The sequence below is a fragment of the Elephas maximus genome, chromosome 4 (genome assembly GCF_024166365.1).
Source record: "Elephas maximus indicus isolate mEleMax1 chromosome 4, mEleMax1 primary haplotype, whole genome shotgun sequence".
NCBI classification, from domain to species: Eukaryota; Metazoa; Chordata; class Mammalia; order Proboscidea; family Elephantidae; genus Elephas; species Elephas maximus.
In genome coordinates, this window is record NC_064822.1 from 140,178,925 (window position 1) to 140,199,891 (window position 20,967).

At 36.8% G+C, this 20,967-nt stretch overlaps 1 protein-coding gene across 12 annotated transcripts in view; it reads left to right on the forward strand.

Annotated features, from left to right (window-relative positions):
* Window positions 1-20,967, forward strand: part of NAV3 (neuron navigator 3) — a 937,562-nt gene that overhangs the window by 662,891 nt on the left and 253,704 nt on the right. For all 12 annotated transcript variants that reach the window (XR_007517283.1, XM_049883940.1, XM_049883939.1 and 9 more), the window contains one exon: window positions 832-1,015. Coding sequence is in view for 11 of the 12 variants with exons in the window: in XM_049883940.1 (XP_049739897.1) it covers window positions 832-1,015 (184 nt within the window). In the remaining variant the exon portion in view is untranslated. The remainder of the gene's footprint in view (window positions 1-831; window positions 1,016-20,967) is intronic.

A 20,967-nucleotide genomic window follows, 5' to 3' on the forward strand; every position in this document is an offset into this window, starting at 1 on the left:
GCAGGAGCAAAAAGTAGGCCCATGTTGTAGCCTACTTTCTATATTTAATTTTTTGTTCACTAGAGAAACTTACACAGGAGCCCCATGCGTTAGAACCAAGATTTCTACTTAAATTTATTCAATTCTTTCCCTCCTTCTCTCTCTCGCTAAATACACACACACACACACACACACACACACACATATATGTTGCTGGGTGATTTTGAAGGCATGTTGGCTGCCATAAATCCAGTTGATATTCTGAGTTCCACCACTCTATCAGTATTTATAAATGCAGGCCAACCAACATTTAAGTGGCTTGCTTTCTCCAGTCCCTAGCCACTGCTATGTTGGTAACAGCTGTGTATATTTGTGAGGAGAGCAGATTGCTAAATCAAATGATTAGCACAAGACAGAAAGCCCATCCATTTCTAAGAAGAAGGTAACTCTAGAAAAATTGTAGTTCAGGGATAGCAAAGAGTGTCTCTTTTGAGTAAGCTTTATTTGCCCCCTTTCCCTTCCTTCATTCTCTTCCTTCATTCTAAGTTATGTGGAAATGTAGCAGGTTTCATAAATTCAGGTTTGCTTGAATCTGTGACTGGCACTTCAGTTGTATTTCTATCTTCATAGATGGAAGTACGCTCTGGATAAGTTTGAACCATCAACCTTTAAGCTAGTAGTCCAGTGCTTAACCTTTTGTGCCACGCAAGGACTCAAAATTTGCTATACATAAGAGGAATTTCTTCCTCTCTGAAGGAAGCCTAAGGGGATTATATCTAGAACTTCATTTGCAAAAAAAAAAAAAAAATCCAATTTATATTGTGCTGTTTTTATATTTTCCATTTTATGCAGAAATAAGAAATGGAAACTTAAAAGCCATTCTAGGACTGTTTTTCAGTTTGTCTCGCTACAAGCAGCAACAACACCATCAACAACAGTATTACCAGTCCTTGGTGGAGCTTCAACAGCGAGTCAGTCACGCTTCCCCTCAGCCAGAAGCCAGTCAGGCCAAAACACAACAAGATATGCAGTCCAGGTAAGGAAGGAAAGCAGTGGATGTCCTTTCAAATGAGTTTGGCTAGATACAACTTATTTTTTCACAAGTTACTGTTTGTGCTTTTGAAAACTTGCATTTTTGTAGTTTTATCAGTGTGCTGGAATTATTTGATGATGCTATAGAATTTAAGACCATTTTCCTTTTGGTTGGACAAGTAGCATCTAACTCCGTTTAGGTGAAATATTTATTATTTATCATTTTATTTAAAGATTACTGTTCTGTATCAAAGTATGTGAAATGACTTCAGTGCCAGTAATTTGGCATGGCTACTTTCTTCTACAAAGTATTTTAGTGTTTAGAATGTGGTCTTAAGTCTTAGTCTTTTGTTGTGTAGTTGGTTAATTACCCAGACCCAGTGCCACTTAAAGTGTGTCAGAAAGTTCAAATCTGTTAAACAGCAGTTTGAGTGTCTGGGAATAGAGTTTCTGATGTGACATTGTGTGTATGTGTGAGTATATACATACATATGTGTTTGTTTGACTTGAGTCCACTGGTGCATGTAGACATAGCCAGGGCTGGAGTTCCCTCATACCATGGCAAATTCTTTCCATTACTCCTTTTTTCCAATTTGGATTTGTATTAGGGTTCAATCAGAAAAGCAGAACCAATTAAAAAAAAAAAAACTAGTGCCATCGAGTCGTTTCCGACTCTTGGCGACCATATAGGAAACCTATAATAAGAGAATGATGACTAAGAATTAGTTTACCTGATTGCAGGGGCTGGCTAGGAAAGTCCAAAAATCCTAAGGGCAGCCTGTCAGCAAGGCCAGGCTGCCACTCTTGGGCACGAGCTGAAACTACCGTGTTGCTGAGGATCCTTACTCAAGGCGACCCCTCTGTGTAGAATAGAACTTTGCTCCAAAGAGTTTTCAAGGCTGTGACCTTTGGAAAGCAGATGACCAGGCCTGTCTTCCAAGGTGCCTCTGGATATGTTTGAACTGCCAATCTTTAGGCTAGTAGTCTAACATTTAACCTTTTGTGCCAGCCAAGAACTCAGAAATTGCTATACACAGGACGAATTTCTTCTTCTCTCAAGGAAGCCTCACTCCTGCTTGTAAAGCCTAACAACTGGTTGAATCAGGCACACTCAGATAATCTAGGATAATCTTTTTTCACTTAGAGTTAACTGATTTTCGACTTCAATTACATCTACAAAATACTTTCTCAACAACATCTAGTTTAGTGTTTGAAAAACTGGGGACTTTGGTTTAGTTAAGTTGACATTAAAAAAAATAAAATCACAGAATGAAATTAAGTTGACTTAAATAACAGTCAAGTTGCTATACTCATTCATTTTTGATGACTAGAGTATCAGGTAGGTAGCTCTCTTGCATAAACAACTGTGATTGTTTTTCTTAAGACTGGAGCATTTCCAAGATGAAAATACTCTTTATCATCTTTAAAAATATATACACATATCAAATGTATGTAAATGTTTAACTTTTTCCACTTTAGAAGCCAGGCTGAAACCTGATAATAGTGTACTTCGAATCTGTTGTTGGCAATGAGCATTGACTCAAAAGTTAAAATAAAAATCCAAAAATACATTCACAAACAGCCCCCTACTTCCTGTCAAATGTTAAGCTCTTCAATAATCCCCTTCTCTTTTATCTGTCAACCAGCACTCATGTGGATCTTGTCTCCCTCTTAATGCTAAGCAAATATTTCTTTCTCTGTAGAGTGATATAAACTGTATTCACTTTGGCTAATTTTTACCCGTTAGTAAATTCTTAAACCATTAAATAAAAAATCATAGTTTAAAAAATATATGTATTATACTATAAAGTACATGGAATGGTGGGTATATTTCTCACCACTCAATAATGCAGATGTATTTTTGCTCTTTATTGGTTTTTTGGGATAGCAAGTGAAGCCGAGCAGAAGTCAAAGTGAAAACAAAACTGTACAGTATAAGTTTCTTGAATTTAGTAAAGAATAGAAAAGGAGAGAAAAAAAGAAACATATCTTTTTGTGGGTAGTTGGTAGAAAGAAATCTAGATTTTGGAAAATGCCAGAAATAATAATTCCTAGAGTTTGGTTTAAGCCATTTGAATGGACAAGAAGCAAGAATGGTAGATGAAAAAACAAAGGAAAAAATGGTTTTGTGCAAAGCATGTCAATTCTGGAAGTGATATGAAATATCATTTATCATTGCTTTACCTCATTCTATTTCTGTATCTGCTAAGTGGAAATTTTTGTCAAGAATTTCTCTATAGTGATGACCCTTTTGAGGGGGATATTATTTCTTTTCTTTTCTTCCTGCTGGGTATACATGACTGTTATGAGTCTGTCAAATATTTTTAAATATATGATCATATTTAATAGCCAAAGTAATTTGCACTATTTTTGGAGAAGCATCTTCTTTTACATTGAAAAGTTGGGGACAGTATTCTTTTCAAAATTTCCTTTGAGACTGAAGTAGACTTTTAGATAATTGCCTTTACTTGTCAAATTAAATAATTTAGCGAATGTTTATGGAACACTTGCTGTACTAAATGCAGTACTCTCTACTGAGGATATAATAGTGACATGGGCCCTGATATGGAGGAACTCAAAGTCTAAAGACTCTAAAGAAATATGTCAGAATTCTGTGAAGTTTGATTAAAAATTTTTATAATCATTATTGTTTTTAATTATAATAGAATCTGTTGTTATGTTCTAAAATATTAAAATTTCAGACATCAGTACTTACTCAGATTTGTATAGATTTGATATACCGAATTAGTCTATTAATTAGAATTTATGTGACCTTACATTTAGCAATTTAAGCATTTTTCCAAAACCGAAAGTGATAATATACATAGAAAATGACTATGGTCTCTATGTATTAGAGCCAAGACAACTAATGCAGAAAAAAAAACCCTAGTGACACATTTATCTTCATTTGCTCAAGTTATGAGTCATAAATCATAGTTTACAAAGCCTTCGTGTTGATTCCAAAGTTATTTTCAAGTAAATGACCTACATGCCTGGCTGTTATATTATTGTAGATATTTAGCCAGAAAATGTAATTATATTTTTCTCTTTAGAATAATAAATATTTTGAGGGCCAACCACATTGTTTCAGTTTAATGAGGGTGTTTTTGTTTTGTTTTGTTTGCTTATCAATGTAACTCTGTATAGGATTCCATAACATTTATTTGATAATTTGAAGAATTTTAAGATTTGATTTTGCTATTTTAAAAATAATTCTAGATATTTTCCATCAATTTGAACATCTTTCATTTAAAAAGAAATTTTGATCTAAAGGTTAACAGGTTAAATATACTAGATCTCTCAGCTCCCTCTCTACCCTTGTGTGTGTGTATGGGTGTTTTGTATCTATGCAGGCATGTGGGTGGGGGTATCCCATTAAAATGGCACTTAGAGCTCTTGTTATCAAGAGCTGTCCTCTGCAGTCAGACTGCCTGAAGTTGGGTCCATATTCCACCACTTCTAATTGTGTAACATTGGGTAGCTTACTCCACCTCCCTGTGTTTCAGTTCCTGGATTTATTAAAAGGGAATAAAAATGGCACAAATCTCATACAGTTGTTTGGGAGGTTAAATAAATCAGTACATATAAAGCACTTTGAACATACCTAGCACATATCCCTCCTCTGCTCAAAACCTGGCAGTGGTCTCAAATAGCCCAGATATACCCCCACCTTGGGGAACTTGCTTTGGCTATTTTCTCTGCCTGAAGTATTCCTCCCCCAGAGAGCCTCTTGGCTAAATCTCACCTCCTTTAAGTCAACTGCTTAAATGTTACCTTCTCAGTGACTAGCCTTTTAATACTTTATTCTGCCCATATCCACTCTCCATTGCATCTGACTGTCATTGTTGTTGTTAGGTGCTGTTGAGTCAGTTCTGATGCATAGTGACCCTATGTACAACAGAACAAAACAAAGGAAGTGGGAGAACTATCTGTGTGGACATATTGGGGTAGGTTGCTTCAGACTGATGGAAGAACAAGTGCTAAGACCTTGAGTCAGGAGCCTGTCTGGTTTATTTCAAGAGGAGAAAATATTGCAGTTTGGCTGGATCAGGGGAAATGAGGCAGCAGAAGACTGGGATGTAATTAAGAGAAAGAGCAGGGAGACATTATTATAGTCCTGTGACCATTGTAAAGACTTTGACTTTTATTCCAGGAGAGATGGGAAGCTACTATGTGCCATGAGGAAGGATAAGAGCAGGGTATAAACCAAGGGGTCGTTCTGGCTGCTGTGTTGAGAATACATTGTAGTGTGGAAGGGGTGAAAGCAATGAGTCAGGGTAAAAAGTTTGGACAACCATAGTTAAAGTGCAAAAGGAAGTTAAATTCCAAATGTATTTTGAAAGCAGCATCAATAGCAGCAGCCTACAGATTTGCAGTTGTATTGATAAACAAAGAGGAGACTCTATTGCTCTTAGTATCGGCTATTGCAAAGCTGAAAATAGAAAAGTATGGGGAAGGAACAGATTCCCTAGGGAGAAGGTCAGGTATTTAATTCTCAACAAGCTAATTTTTAAATGTTCCCTAGATATATCTAAGTGGAAATACTGATGCAATTAGAATTACGAGACTGGAGTTTAAGGAAGAGGTGTAGTCTATAAAAAGCTATGAGACTAGATGAAGTCACCAAAAGTCTTATGTATAGATGAACAAAAGAAAAAGATTGAAGACTGGATCAGGAGCACACAAATATTTAGAGGTTGGGGACATAATAAAAATCCAGTAAAGGAAACTGAAAAGAGGCAACCTATAAAGTGGGAAGAAAACTAGGAGAACTTGGTGTCCTGGAATGCAAGTAAAGAATGTGTTTCAGTGAGGACGGAGAGCTCAATAGTAATAATTTATATGTAGTCCCTACTGTGTTCGAGCCACTATTTTAAGTGCTTTATGCATAAACCTAAAAACCAAACTCAGTCGATTCTGGCTCATAGTGACCCTATAGGATAGAGTGGAACTGTCTCATAGGGTTTCCAAGGCTGTAATCTTTAGGGAGGCAGACTGCCACATCTTTCTTCTGCAGAGTATCTGGTGAGTTTGAACTGCTGGCCTTTTGGTTAGCAGCCAAGCACTTAACCACTGTACCACCAGGGCTCCCTCACTTTATGCATAGTCAGACATTAAATTCTCACAATAGTCCTATGACATAGGTACTATCACTAATCTTGCTTTTTAGATAAGGAAACTGAATATGAAAAGGCCAATTAAATTGCAAAGTTTTACAGCTACTAATTTGTGAGTTTAATCCAGAAAATTTGGCTTCAGCGTCTGTGCTTCTATTTCCTACGCAACCTCAATTACTTTAGATGTTTCAGATAAATTTCAGGTAGAATGAATACTGAGAACTGATCCATGGATTTGGACTATAGCACTTGATGAGAGCTATTTCAGTGAAGTAGTGGCCATGATGGAGCCCTGGTGGGCAGTGGTTAAGAGCTCTGCTGCTAACCAAAAGGTCAGCAGTTCGAATCTACCAGATGCTCCTTGGAAACCCTATGGGAAAGTGTTACTTTGTCCTGTAGGGTTGCTATCAGGTCAGAATCGACTAGACACCAATGGGGTTTTCTTTTTTCTTTTTGGTTTGGCATCTATAATAATTACTGGACTCTGTTCACTAGAGAAAGGGAGGGAGGAAGTGGAAATAGTAAATATATTTTAATATATTAGACTGATTCCTCATTTAAATTAAAAAAAAAAAAAAACCTGTTGCTGTCGAGTCAATTTCAACTCATAGCGACCTTATAGGATGGAGTAGAACTGTTCCATAGGGTTTCCAAGGAGCAGCTAGTGAATTTGAACTGCCAGCCTTTTAGCTGGCAGCTGAGCTTTTAACCACTGTGCCACCAAGGCTCCAATTCCCAATTTAGAAAATTGAAATTAAGACTTGTGCTTTTTGTGTTAATATGCCTAGATAGTAAAAATGGTGAGTCAGTGTTCTGTGATTTGGCCATATAACTACCAAATCTTAAAAAAAAAAAAAAATTGTGAGATGGCTATCAACAAAGAATTGTGACTCAGGATAACTAATTTGTGATTCATTTCTTTAAAACTTTTCCGCAGGATGTCTTGTTTACACGTTATGAATATGTTGTCCCCCAAGCAGTAGCACTTGTTTTTAACTACAACTGTTTGATTTTGAGTATTTATAGGTTACTTTCTTTTCAAACAGAACACTGATAATATAGATTTGGTCGTTATACTTGCTGTTTTTTACTCTATGAAATCACTATTTATTAAACAGTTTTTCACTACAGACCATACCTCAAATCTTTAATATATTTATTTATAATGGAAAATGGAACTGTTATGAGAACTACAGTAACCATGTCAGTGTGACAATTGAATTATTTTCCTGTTGTCAGGACTACATGGAAAACCAAATTACAATTGGGATGAATGGGTAAGCATGGAATTGGACCTAGGAGACTTGCCTACACACTTCTACAACTGAGATAATCTTGCCAATGAAACTCTAACTAGTGGTCAGGGGTCCCTCTTCCTGATAAAGTACACTGTCAACATTTGCCTTTAGCGTTGTTTCCCTTTTCTATCCATCCACTTCTAACCAACGCACAATGCCTCCTCCTTTCTTGATTGGCCTTTCAATTTAATACACTGTGTAAACAAAACCAGCCTTCGTCCCCTGCAAGGCTGTGGGTCAGACTCGGAACAAAATATCACCATCAAAGTTTGTTTGAGAGCCCAGCCACCTCACAGTAATATGAGACTGGTTGTACTGATGATTACAATTGATTTGCAGTAAATTGGGAGTAGCCCAATTATAAAAATTCAATAAAATAGATTTTTTCATAGATCTTCAAATACTTCATAGACATTTATTTATATAATCATTCTGTAGATACAGTAAAGGTAGTTTTCATGAACATATGTACTAAGAAATAGTTTGTAAACATATTCTGTTACAAAGCTTTAAGTCTCTAAGAATTAGTAAATAATCTAGATTTTCCTCTAATCTGGGTGGTCTTTACCAAAGTTAGTTGAATTGCTTAGTTTAACAAAATAGACTTATCTAACCAGTATTCAAGGTCCAATCTTTTTAAGGTGGTCGAATTAAAATTAACAAAAGCCATCTCACCCTGACATTACTGGCACTAATCAAAAACAGAAAATAACAAATAACAGAGGTTGCGGGGAGATTGGAACTCTTATGCACTGCTGGTGGGAATGTAAAACGGTACAACCACTATGGAAAACAATACAGCACCTTCTTAAAAAGTTAGAAATACCACATGATCCATTTATTGCACTCCTACGCATATATCCTAGAGAATAAGAGCCGTCACATGAATAGATATGCACACCCATGTTCATTGCAGCATTATTCACAATAGCAAAAAGATGGAAACGACCTAAGTGCCCATCAGCAGAATAATGGATAAACAAATTATAGTACATACATACACTCAATGTCATACTACTCAAAGATAAAGAACCATGATGAACCTGCAAAACAGCTCATAACGGATTAATCTGGAGGGTATTATGTTGAGTGAAGTAAGTCAATCACAAATGGACAAATATTGTATGAGACCACTATTACAAAAACCCAAGAAAAGGTTTAAACACAGAATAAAACAACCTTTGATGGCTATGAGGGAGAAGGGAAATCACCAATTAGAAATAAACAAGTGTTAACTTTGGTGAAGGGAAAGACAACACACAATACAGGGGAAGTCAGCACAACTTGATCAAGGAAAAGCCATAGAAACTTCATGGACACATCCAAATGCCTTGAGGGACCGAGTTACTGGGGCTTCGTATTGGGAACCACGGTTTCGGGGGACATCTAGGTCAACTGGTATAACATAGTTCATAAAGAAAATGTTCTATATCCTGCTTTGGTAAATAGTGTCTGGAGTCTTAAAAGCTTGTGAGCAGCCACCTAAAATATATCTATTGGTCCCATCTCATCCAGAGCAAAGGAGAATGAAGAAAACCAAAGACGCAAGGAAAATATTAGCCCAATTAGACTAATGAACCACATGAACCAGAGCTTCCATCAGCCTGAGCCCAGAAAGAACTAGATGGTGCCAGCTACCACCACTAACACTCTGACAGGGAACACAATAGAGGGTCCAGGATGGAACAAGAGGAAAAATGCAGAATAAAATTCAAATTCACAGGAAAGACCATACTTACTGGTCTGACAAAGACAGGAGGAACCCCAAGACTATGGCCACTGAACACCCTACCCTGCTAACTCAGAACTGAAGCCACTCCAATGTCCACCTTTCAGCCAAAGATTAGACAGGCCTATAAAACTAAGAAACATATGCCTCCCATGTGCTATGTAAAACATAGCACATGGGAGGCATATGTTTCTTAGTTCAATCAAGTATATGAGAGCAAATGGGCAAGACCTGCTCAAAAGCAAAGATGAGAAGGCAAGAAGGGACAGGAAAACTGTACAAATGGCCACGAAGAACCTGGGGTGGAAAGGGGGAGAATGCTGACACCTTGTGGGGATTGCAACCAATGTCACAAAACAACTTGTGTATACATTTTTGAATGAGAAACTTTGTGTTGTACACTTTCACCTAAAACACCATAGAAATTAAATTAACAAAAATAGTACTGGAGCTTTGGATGTGTTGCAAAGTAATTTTACTCCAAACTAAATACCGTACATGGAAAAAAATCTATGGAGCAGCATAGTGTTTTGAGCTATATAGAAGTAAAAGCACTGTGGAAACTCTAATTTGCGATAACACTGTGAGAGAAATATGATCCTGGTTTCCTGAGTTCTCCCTTATCTTGATGTTCTATGTGCCTAAAAGAGCAGGAAACTTTGATACTCAAATATCTTAGGTATCTCCCTATTTAGTTACTGTTTTGAGATCTCACAAAAGCAGACCATGAAGTGGGCCTTATTAACTGTAGAAATTTAAGATAAGACGGAGGTCATAATGTATTTTCATACCATGTTTCACTAATGGGATAAGTTATCATGGTAAACTGTCTCAAAGGCTATTGGGATGATATTTCAGCCACCCAGCTACTAAAAAGAAACACATGTGGATGAAAGTTAAGGTTCTGACTCATTTATGGATTAGGCAATACAGTTTTCAGTGAACTCTCAGCAAAATTTAAGTAGAGAGACAAAGCATTTTTATTTTGTACTCTGTTGTGAGTTCGGTTGTTTCAAGAAGCCTCAAATATTTTTAATGAAGATACATGATTTTGAGGTACAAGAGATATATTTGCAGAAGTGGCCAAACATCTATGTTTTCCTTAAACTTGTCAGTTATTGTTTTATAGCATTTCACAAGGATCTTGAAGAAGGGAAAATCTTTAATCTCAAGGAGATTTTTGGCTTAAGGAGCTCTTTAAATCTTTATTCTGAAAATATGGTTTTATTTCTACCCCGAGCAATCATAGAATTCTCTCTCTCTCATAAAAGCAATATATTTCAATCTATCTTAGTCTTAAAAACCCTTAGTAGATGTGCTTTAGTGTCTTCGATGTTTGTTGTATTGTCAAAAAAATTCTTAGTTTCAGACTTTTTTGATATATTTAACTACAATATATCTTGGCTAATTTATTTCCAATTTTGTCCCAAGCCATTTTCAATTTGAAAGGAAATACCTCCCATCTTTTGAACATAATAGCATTTTATAAAAGAGAAGTAAAATTGGGAGATAAAAATTTCTCCCAAGAAATATTTTACTTCATGTTCTTAGATTTGTCTCTTGGGTTCCTTGGGAATGTTGTTATTGTTAGACGCCCTTAAGTCCATTCCAACCCATAGTGACCCTGTGTACAACAGAACGAAATACTTGCCTAGTCCTGTGCCATCCTTAAAATCGTTGTTATGCTTAAGACCATTGTTTTAGCCACAGTGTCAAACTACCTCATTGAAGGTCTTCCTCTTTTTCATTGACCTACTTTACCAAGCATGATGTCCTTCTCCAGGGACTGGTACCTCCTGATAACATGCCCAAAGTATGTGAGACGTAGTTTTATCATCTGTGCTTCTAAGAAGCATTCTGGTCACACTTCTTCCAAGACAGATTTGTTCATTCTTTTGGCAGTCCATGGTATATTCAATATTCTTCTCCAACACCACAATTCAAAATTGTCAGTTCTTATTTCATCTTCCTTATTCGTTGTCTAGCTTTTGCATGCATATGAAGCAATTGAAAATACCATGGCCTGGGCCAGGTGCACCTTAGTCTTCATGGTGACATCTTTGCTTTTCAACACTTTAAAGAGGTCTTTTGCAACAGATTTGCTTGATGCAATGTGTCTTGATTTCTTAACTGCTGCTTCCATGGGCATTGATGTGGATCCAAGTCAAATGAAATTCTTGACAACTTAAACCTTTTCTCCTTTGGAATAGTGCCATTAAAAGGACAAATGTGATGGTATGGCTAATTATGTTTTTCTTCTTCTTTGAGAAGAGTACTAAATATTTCCCCCACGTGTCTGTCAGTTTGTCTTACTGTGGGGGCTTAATATCACACGCAAGCAAAATTTTGCTGAAGATCATTCAAAAACGGCTGCAGCAGTATGTCGACAGATAACTGCCAGAAATTCAGGCCAGTTTCAGAAGAGGACGTGGAACCAGAGATATCATTGCTGATGTCAGATGGATCCTGGCTGAAAGCAGAGAATACCAGAAGGATGTTTACCTGTGTTTTATTGACTACGCAAAGGCATTCAACTGTGTGGATCATAACAAACTATGGATACCATTGCGAAGAATGGGAATTCCAGAACACTTAAATGTGCTCGTAAGGAACCTTTACATAGATCAAGAGGCTGTTGTTCAGACAGAACAAGGGGATACTGATTGGTTTAAAGTCAGGAAAGGTGTGCGCCAGGGTTGTGTCCTTTCACCATACCTATTCAGTCTGTATGCTGAGCAACTAATACAAGAAGCTGGACTATATGAAGAAGAACGGAGCATCAAGATTGGAGGAAGACTCATTAACAGCCTGCGTTATGCAGATGACACAACCTTGCTTGCTGAAAGTGAAGAGGACTTGAAGCACTTACTGAGGAAGATCAATGACCACAGCTTTTGATATGGATTACACCGCAACATAAAGAAAACAAAAATCCTCATGACTGGACTGATAGGCAACATCATGATAAACAGAGAAAAGATTGAGGTTGTCAAGGACTTCGTTTTACTTGGATCCACAATCAACACCCAAGGAAGCAACAGTCAAGAAATCAAAAGACGCATTGCATTGGGAAAATCAGCTGCAAGAGATCTCTTTAAAGTGTTAAAAAGCAAAGACTTCACCTTGAAGACTAAGGTGTGCCTGACCCAAGCCATGGTATTTTTAATTGCATCATATGCATGTGAAAGCTGGACAATGAATAAGGAAGACTGAAGAAGAATTGATGCCTTTGAATTGTGGTGTTGGTGAAGAATATTGACTATGCCATGGACTGCCAGAGGAATGAATAAATATGTTTTGGAAGAAGTATAACCAGAATGCTCCTTAGAAGCAAGGATGGCGAGACTGTGTCTTACATACTTTGGACATGTTGTCAGTAGGGATCAGTCTCTGGAGAAGGACATCATGCTTGGCAGAGTACAGGGTCAGCGGGAAAGAGGAAGACCCCCAACGAGGTGGATTGACAGAGTAGCTTCAACAATGGGCTCAAGCATAACAATGATTGTAAGGATGGCGCAGGACCAGGCAGTGTTTCATTCTGTTGTGCATAGGGTCGCTATGAGTCGGAATTGACTCGATGGCACCTAACAACAACAACTAAATATTTGACTGGTGCTATATAGGAATTTTTTTTTTTTCTTATGATGAGTTTGTATGTCTCCAAAACTGGAAGTAATTAGACAAGAGAGGAAATGATGATGATTATAAAATAATTTTCTATAAAATCTCTTAATGTAGATGAAAAAAAATTGCTGTCTAGTTGACTCCAATTCATGGCAACGCCACGTGTATCACAGTACAACTGTGCTCTATAAGGTTTTCAGTGGCTGATTTTTCAGGAGTAGTTTGTCAGCTTTTCTTCCAAGTTAACTTTGGTTGGATTCACACCTCTAACCTTTTGATTAGCAGCCAAGTGTGCTAACCATTTTAGTTATAAAAACATACATAATGTGAAATGTGAAAAACCTACATAGTCTGAAACCTACATGATATGAAAAACTACACTGTACCTTGCTCCAATAAACATAGTTTATTCAACTACTTTTTATTAAGTACTTCCACTTTAAAAATTATTGTTTTATCCCTGATGTTTATGTTCCAATGATCCAATCTCTGTCCAGTTTGGCATAGTAAATGAACATCATGTAGAGTAATGAAAGATGGTATTATTGCTAGTGATCCTTTATATATTACATTTGAAACCAGAGTTCTTTTTCATTGGTTATTTGAAAGTTCAAATGTGACCTTTCAACAGATAAAGATTCAGCCCCCACTGTGTGCAAAGAGGAGCCCTGGTAGTGCAGTGGTTAAGAAATTGGCTACTAACCAAAAGGTCAGCAGTTTAAATCCACCAGCTGCTCCTTGGGAACCCTGGAGTAGTTCTACTCTGTCCTGTAGGGTCACTATGAGTCAGAATTGACTCAGTAGCAATGGGTTTGTGTTTTTTGAATGTGCCAAGAGTTATGCTAGGTGTTTGGTTGAGATATAAACAAACAAAACCACACCTTTTATCTTCAAATTGCCATAGTTGAAGAACAAGCCATCAATTAGATAGTTCAATAAGGTACGTTTACTGATCTAACAAAAGACAAGCTGCTCAGTGACCACAGTTAGTAAGGACAGATCACATATGAAGGCAATAAAGAAGGAAAAGCAATTTCACATTCAGGAAACAGCAAATATTTGGTTGATGAGAAAACTTAAACAGAAATATGTTCTGAGTATCTACTGCTGTTTAAAAGCCACCCCCAAATATAGTGTTGCAAAACAATAACCATTTCACTATGCTAGTGGATTTTTGCAAGCCAGAGCATTAGACAGGGCAGAACAGAGATGGCTTCTCTCTGCTTCACTATGCCTGAGGTCTTCACTGGAAAGTATGGCATTACTGGGGTAGTTGGAACATCTATGGCTAAAAATTCACTTCCAAGATGGCTTCTTCACTTATATATGCCTGGTGCTGGAGCAGTGCCTAGACATGACCTCTCCAGCATGGTGGTCTCCAGGATGCTGTACTTCTTACATGATGATTCAGTGTTTCAGAAAACAAGTGGAAGCTCATGACCTCGTCTAGTTATGTGGCACCATATCCACTGAACCCTATTGGTTGAAGCTATCATAAGTCTACCGAGGTTCAAAGGAGGTAGTGAAGGACAAACACTCTACTTCTCAATAGAAAGAGTGTCAAATAATTTATTACAGCTATGTGTTATGGACTCAAACATACCAACGATAATGATGATGGCTTAGGATTGTGCAACATTTAGTTCTCCTACATATAAGGTCACCAGGAGTCAGACCTGACTTGATGACAACTAACAATAATACATGTGTTTAAATTGCCATGGGGTATGATAAGAGATAAGGCTACAGAAGTAGGCAGAGGACAATTTATGGAGCACTGAATGCTTTGCTTAGGAGTTCAGACTAATTTCCTGGATGTAAAGAAAAATTGCTTTAGGGACTTTTTAGCTAGGGAAAAATGATGTTATTTGCAATTTAGGAAGATGACCCTGGTTGACAGGGTAGAGGAAGATGTGTTGTGGGGAGGGGAGTGGTGAATGATGCTGTAGACGTAGTGGCAAGAGAGTGGGCCCTTTAATGAGGGTCTAATTAAAGAAAATGTTTGAGTTAAAATTGATCAGATTTGGTGACAGATTGGAGGTACAGTTGAAAAAAAGAAATTGCATAGCTATTCTGGTTGTCTAATTGGATGGTGGTGCACTCTAATAATAAAAAAATGATTATACAATATTGGATTCAGATGAGAGGAAAGAGATGGAGGGAAAAATGTTTAGCATTGCCCTTCCTGGGTTTGAAATTTCAATGGGAATTCTAGATAGTGGGAAACCCTGGTGGCGTAGTGGTTAAGAACTATGCTGCTAACCAAAGGGTTAGCAGTTCGAATCCACCAGGCACGCCTTGGAAACCCTATGAGGCAGTTCTACTCTGTCCTGTAGGGTTGCTATGAGTTGGGATGGACTCATAGAAATGGGTTTGGTTTTTGTTTTCTACATAGTGGTGTTTAGCACGTGGACCTGGAGCACATGAGAGAGGTTAGGGCTGAAGATACAGACCTGGAATCATTAGGTTAGTAGTGTTTTATTGGTTGAAACAATAGAAATGGAGGAGATTACTCACAAAAAGAAGGAGCCCTGGTGGTGCCATGGTTAAAATTGCTCGACTGATAACTGAAAAGTCAGCATTTCAAACCTACCAACTGCTCATGGGAGAAAAGACCTGGCAGTCTAGCCTCATAAAGACTATAGTCTAGGAAACCCTATGAGGCAGTTCTGCTCTGTCCTATAGGGTCTCTATGAGTCAGAATCACACAACAAAAACAACTCAGGAAAAGAGTATAAAGCTAGAATTTTTTTTGCTTTTGTTTTTAAAGGAGGGCCAAGAGTAAAACTCTGGGGAATATAAGCATTTAGAGTGATGTAACAATGAACAAACAAGGAGAATGTTCTTTTTGTTTGTTTGTTTTGTAATATACTCAGAATTATGGCAGATTTTTTAACTATCTTCTTAAAGGCAAATTGTTTTGATATTGAATGATGCCTCATCTTATAAAACATTTTATCCTTGTCTTTCGAATTATTTATGAAATTTACAATGCAAATATAACACAAAATTCTGGTTTAAATATTAAAATAAATTTACTACTGTAAAACCTGCAATAACTGGAACCTGTGTAAGGTGGAAACCTGTCAGAAAAGGAAAACTCCATTAAAGCGAACAATAGAAAAGTGTTAAGACTGCACTCTTTCAAAGGTGGAAAACTTGTGAGACCCAGAAAAACAAGGCAGTCCCATCGAATACCAGCTCTCACAGGTTTCACTATATATCTTGTAAACACATCAAAACCACATTTTGATCTAATCACTGTGTCACAAAACAAAACAATCTTTAAATCATGTATTTGAGACACTTTGTGGATTAGGTACAGGGTTTAAAGGTGTAGGTTCTTGAAGGCCTACCCTGTGCATGTTGTTTCAAAAATAGTGATTCTTGAAATTCCTATGGGAATGGTTTTTGGTGATTCTTTATGGAGTTAGGACCTACAGGGGTTTATATTTTTGAGTTCAGGAAACAAGATGGATAAATAGTACCAAAGGTGATTTGAGGGAGAATAAGACTTGATTTTATTTGCTTCCAGGAAATCATGGTTCCAAAGTGATTATAAACTTACAGATTGAAAGGCTCAAATAAAGACTGAAAGCTCATCCACTCTACTGAGAGGTACATGCTTGTGGGCTTTAGAATAAGAATATAGTACCATCAAAAATGATAGATGAGAACCAAAGGATTGTGGTGTTGGAAAGACTACCAAGCACAGGGGGGTGGGGTAATTGTAGTGATGGAGAAATATAGGCTGTTATATTGTACTGGATTTACCAGAATATTTGGACTTAGTGTATCCAAAAAAACAAACATAAAAAAAAGCAGTTGCCATCTAGTAGACGTCAAGTGCCCTGGAGTCAGTTCCGACTCATAGCCACCTTATAGGGCAGAGTAGAACTGCCCCATAGAATTTCCAAGGAGCGGCTGATGGATTCAAACTACGATCTTTTGGTGAAGAGCCCTAGCTCTTAACCGCCGTTAAAAAAAAAAAAAAAACCAATGCTGCATCTAAAACCAAAAACACCAAACCCGCTGCCTTCCAGTCGATTCCAATTCATAGGGACCCTATAGGACGAGTAGAACTACCCCAAGGAGTTTCCAAGGAGCGCCTGGAGGATTCAAACTGCCAACCTCTTGGTTAGCAGTCATAACACTTAACCACTATGCCACCAGGGTTTCCTACTGTATCTAATGACTCTCAAATGTACATAGGAATTCTATAGCGTTTTCTTTTTAACTGTTACAGTGCTTATTTGTGCCAGACATTCTTCTAAGCGCTTCACAGTTGAATGCTTATAGAAAACCTTGAGGTGGGTAGTTATTTCCCTCAATTAACAGACAAGAGGTAGGCACAGAGAGCAGCTGAGTAGGATTCAGGAAGGACAGCCTGGCACTAGATTCTGTACTATTAACCCCTATACTGTCTCATTACTACTGGCATTCCTACTTCATAATTCACAGAAAGCAAATATTTTAGTTTGGTTTTTTTGCATGTCTGCCTAATATTTTTGTGTTCCTCCTTCCAAGTTTGAAGTGAGTTCAGATTAAATATTAGCCATAAAAAAACCCAGTGCCTTCTTATAGTTTTTTTTTATTAAGTATATTTGCTGTGATATACATGACTTTAGGGGTTATACTCCTTATAGTAAAACAGCAGTCTCTTCATGCTTAAACTTATTTTTTGCAAATTAAAACTTTTAGCAATTTGCTAATATATATAAGGTGCTCACTCAGTCTTTATAATGATTGATTAATTAGTTGCATAAATTAATACATGCTTATTGGGATAAGAGCAACATGGAACAAAATTGAGCTTTCCAGTATTAATGTTTAACTTGCCACTTAAGAAACCTTAGGAGTTTAGGAGGCGGGGCCGAGGGAATAGCCAGATGCTTCCGGCAATCCCTCTTACAACAAAGACCTGAAAAATCAAGTGAAGTGATTATATTTATGACAAGCTAGGAGCCCTGAACATCAAAGGCAAAGTCAAAAAACAGACTGAGTGGCAGGCGGAGAAAGAAACCTGAGGAATGTGAAGTTGATTTTTTATTCATTAATTAAATTCACCATCTATAATTATTTCTGTACTTTATAATAGAATCTTTAGAACAAGAATATACAGTGTTCTTTATCTCTACTATGAAGGTGAGGATTCCATCCCCCCAGTAGTTTCTATTACTTTTTACACCTCTTGAATATTGGACTCCTTGAATGTTGGAGACTTGAATTTTTTCTGTTCATACACTACACTGTTATCCTCAACCTCCCCTTCCTATGGTCTGTTTCTTAGGAAGTTATACTGTGCAACTGAAGCCACAGGCCCAGGAGCTATCCTAGATCCCTTTATTTCCTTCAGGTCCTATGCCCATCGTTATAACTTCTCTCATTAATCCTTTACTCCTCTTTCTGTGGCTCTGCCTTTATCAGGCCCTCATCAAATCTTGCCTATAGTATAACAGTGATTTCCTGCTGTTTCATTCTTGCTAAATCTCCCAACCTCCTTCCTATCTCAATTCCTCCTTCATCTACATAAGAGAAGGATCTGTTTAATCTAAAAAGTTATTATTTATTCTATAATTAAAAGCTTTTAGTTGGTCCCCATTATAGTCAGAATAAAGGCTAAATTCCTTAGCAAGTTGATATGCTCTCCTGATTCTTATCTGGTAAAAGAGTAGGAGTTCAACAAATATTTGTAGAATGAATGAATAGGAAATTTTTTTTCTTAATGTTTGCAATTATCATTGTAATTGAATGCAAGTTGAGATGAATCAGTTATTAAGTATCTCAACTGAGGTTTTTATAGAAGAAACTTGGTTGTAGCCAAAGGAGATAAAGGTTGATGTACTGTGTGAGGTTCAGATATTATGTTTTGATGATTTTTAATGGTGCACATATGCTTTATGTCTGGGGGCTAATTTGATTTTTGAGGTTGATCTCTAAGAAGTAAAATCACATATTGTTTATTTTTGACTAAAAGTTGACTGCTAGAATATTTACAACATAAGCAGAAGATTATATAAAAATCCTGTATGGAACCAGTCAAATCTCCTTAACAATGTTTTGATGAGGGCATAAAGAAGAAATGCAAATAAGTTTTAACTATCTTGATAATTTCTTTTGATTAACAAAAGCTACCTGAACCTTGGCTGAGGATTTTGAGACTATCACAGGGCTTGGCAGAAAAAAAAAGTTCTATGATTGATTAGTGATGTCTGCCATGAGTATAGCAATGGCAGATTATAGCATGCATGCCATGTTTGTTAGCCCTGACTGAAATTTTCTTAAACTTTAAAAGAGTGTTTACTTGGAAGAGTGTGAAGAGTGCTGCTTGCACTAAAAGTACCCTAGCCTTTAAAATTATTATAATAATTTATTCCAGGTTTTTAGGTAAAGTGACCAGTTGAATGAAATTCACGTGTATATCTGTGAATGCTGATGAGGATCTATTGAAAGTAGGTTTATTAGAGACTGACAGAGATGATACTTTGTAAGCAGCATAAAAGTATTATCACAATGTCTTAGAAATCTTCACAAATACATAGGGTAATGAATTAATAACAAAAGGAACATTAAAATATTAAAATTTAGGATCAGTTTGCAAAAAGAAAATATCATATAACAGTGCACAGAGTATGAAGTCTAACAGACCTACCATATTTTAACACAAATAACACATGCCTTCTACATTTGTTTGCCAATCGTGCCATCCCCCTGCAAGGTATTTTTGTAAGCATATTATGCTAACTTTTTTACAGCAACATGTAAAAAAATTGGCATAGCGGCACTTACGAAATTACCTCATGGGGGGAGAGCACTGATGGAAAACCAACGTAGAAGGTGAGTTATTTGTGTAAAAATGTGGTAGATTGGAATGTCAGTATTATTATTTATAAGATGTTTAACTTGTACAACTGAGTTAATGTTTAAAAGCTTCAGTTTCATATTTGTCAGTAAGGATATAGTATCATCTTTGTAGGACTGTGATGAGGAATAAATAAGAAAATGAATGTTGTACTTTTATGTCACTTGTCAAAAGTCATATACAATGTCACTTAACAAGGACACACTGAGACCAGTCTCTTTCTGTTACCTCCATTAATATACTTCTGATAATTCTATTCTTGAAACAATTTCATTTGTTTTAAATGTGGAGATATTACATGCTATAGTCTGACAGTCCTATCCAGTGACTATTGATCAGTCATCATTTAATTTTTGAGCATATACCAACCCCATGCTAGGGACTGATAATGCAGAAATGAATTTGAAATAATCTCTGAGGAGGACAGCACAATCTGTTCTAGATGAAGAAATTTCACCTGATCAATTACCCTATTAACGTAGTAATTAGAGAAGAAAAAAGAGCTGTGGACAAATGGATGACAAAACAATTAACTTTAGAGACTTGAGAAATGTTTAAACTCAGATGTGACTTGGGATCATGATTTTGAAGTAGAAGTAAGATTTCATATGGAGAAGGGAAGAAATGATGATTCACACAGAGGAAACCTAATGAGAAAGTCATGGATCCATAGAAGAGGTCACAGACAAGAGGCAGGGGTTGGTGGCAGCAGAGAAAATGGGTGGAGAGGCGTAGAGGAGATGAAGCTGTAAATTAGGTTGAGAAAATACAGGAAGAGCTCTATAAACCAAATCACAGGGCTTGGAGTTTATCTTGCTGACAATGGGGAGTCAATAGCAATTTCAAAGAAAGAGATTCACATCCATTTTATGGGAAAAAGTTAAGTATGTTGGAGAAAAATGATTTGATTTGCCTGGAAAAAATAAGGGACTGATAAATATGGAAACTAGAGGAAAGGCGTTACTAGAGTTCATGAAAAGATGACAAGGAGGTACAAAAAAAAAAAAAAAAGGAGAGGTAAAATATCAAGACACCTCCCAGATTTCCATATTGAACATTGGGGAAAAGCGTTGGTGACATTATGTCTAACTAGCAAAGTTAGATAGGCTGGTTTGTAAAGAAAGATGAGTTAGGTTTTAAACATTTTTGAATATCTAAGAGAAATGTAGGTGAGATGTCTAGGTGGAATATCTAGGAGATATCAAAAAGGATATTTAGAAAAAAAGCTTTAGCCTAAAAAAGTTTAGAATTGAGATTAGAGTTTGAAATATAGATTTTCTAGAAAAGGAATGGAAGAGTGAACTAGCCGATATCTAGATTTATGAT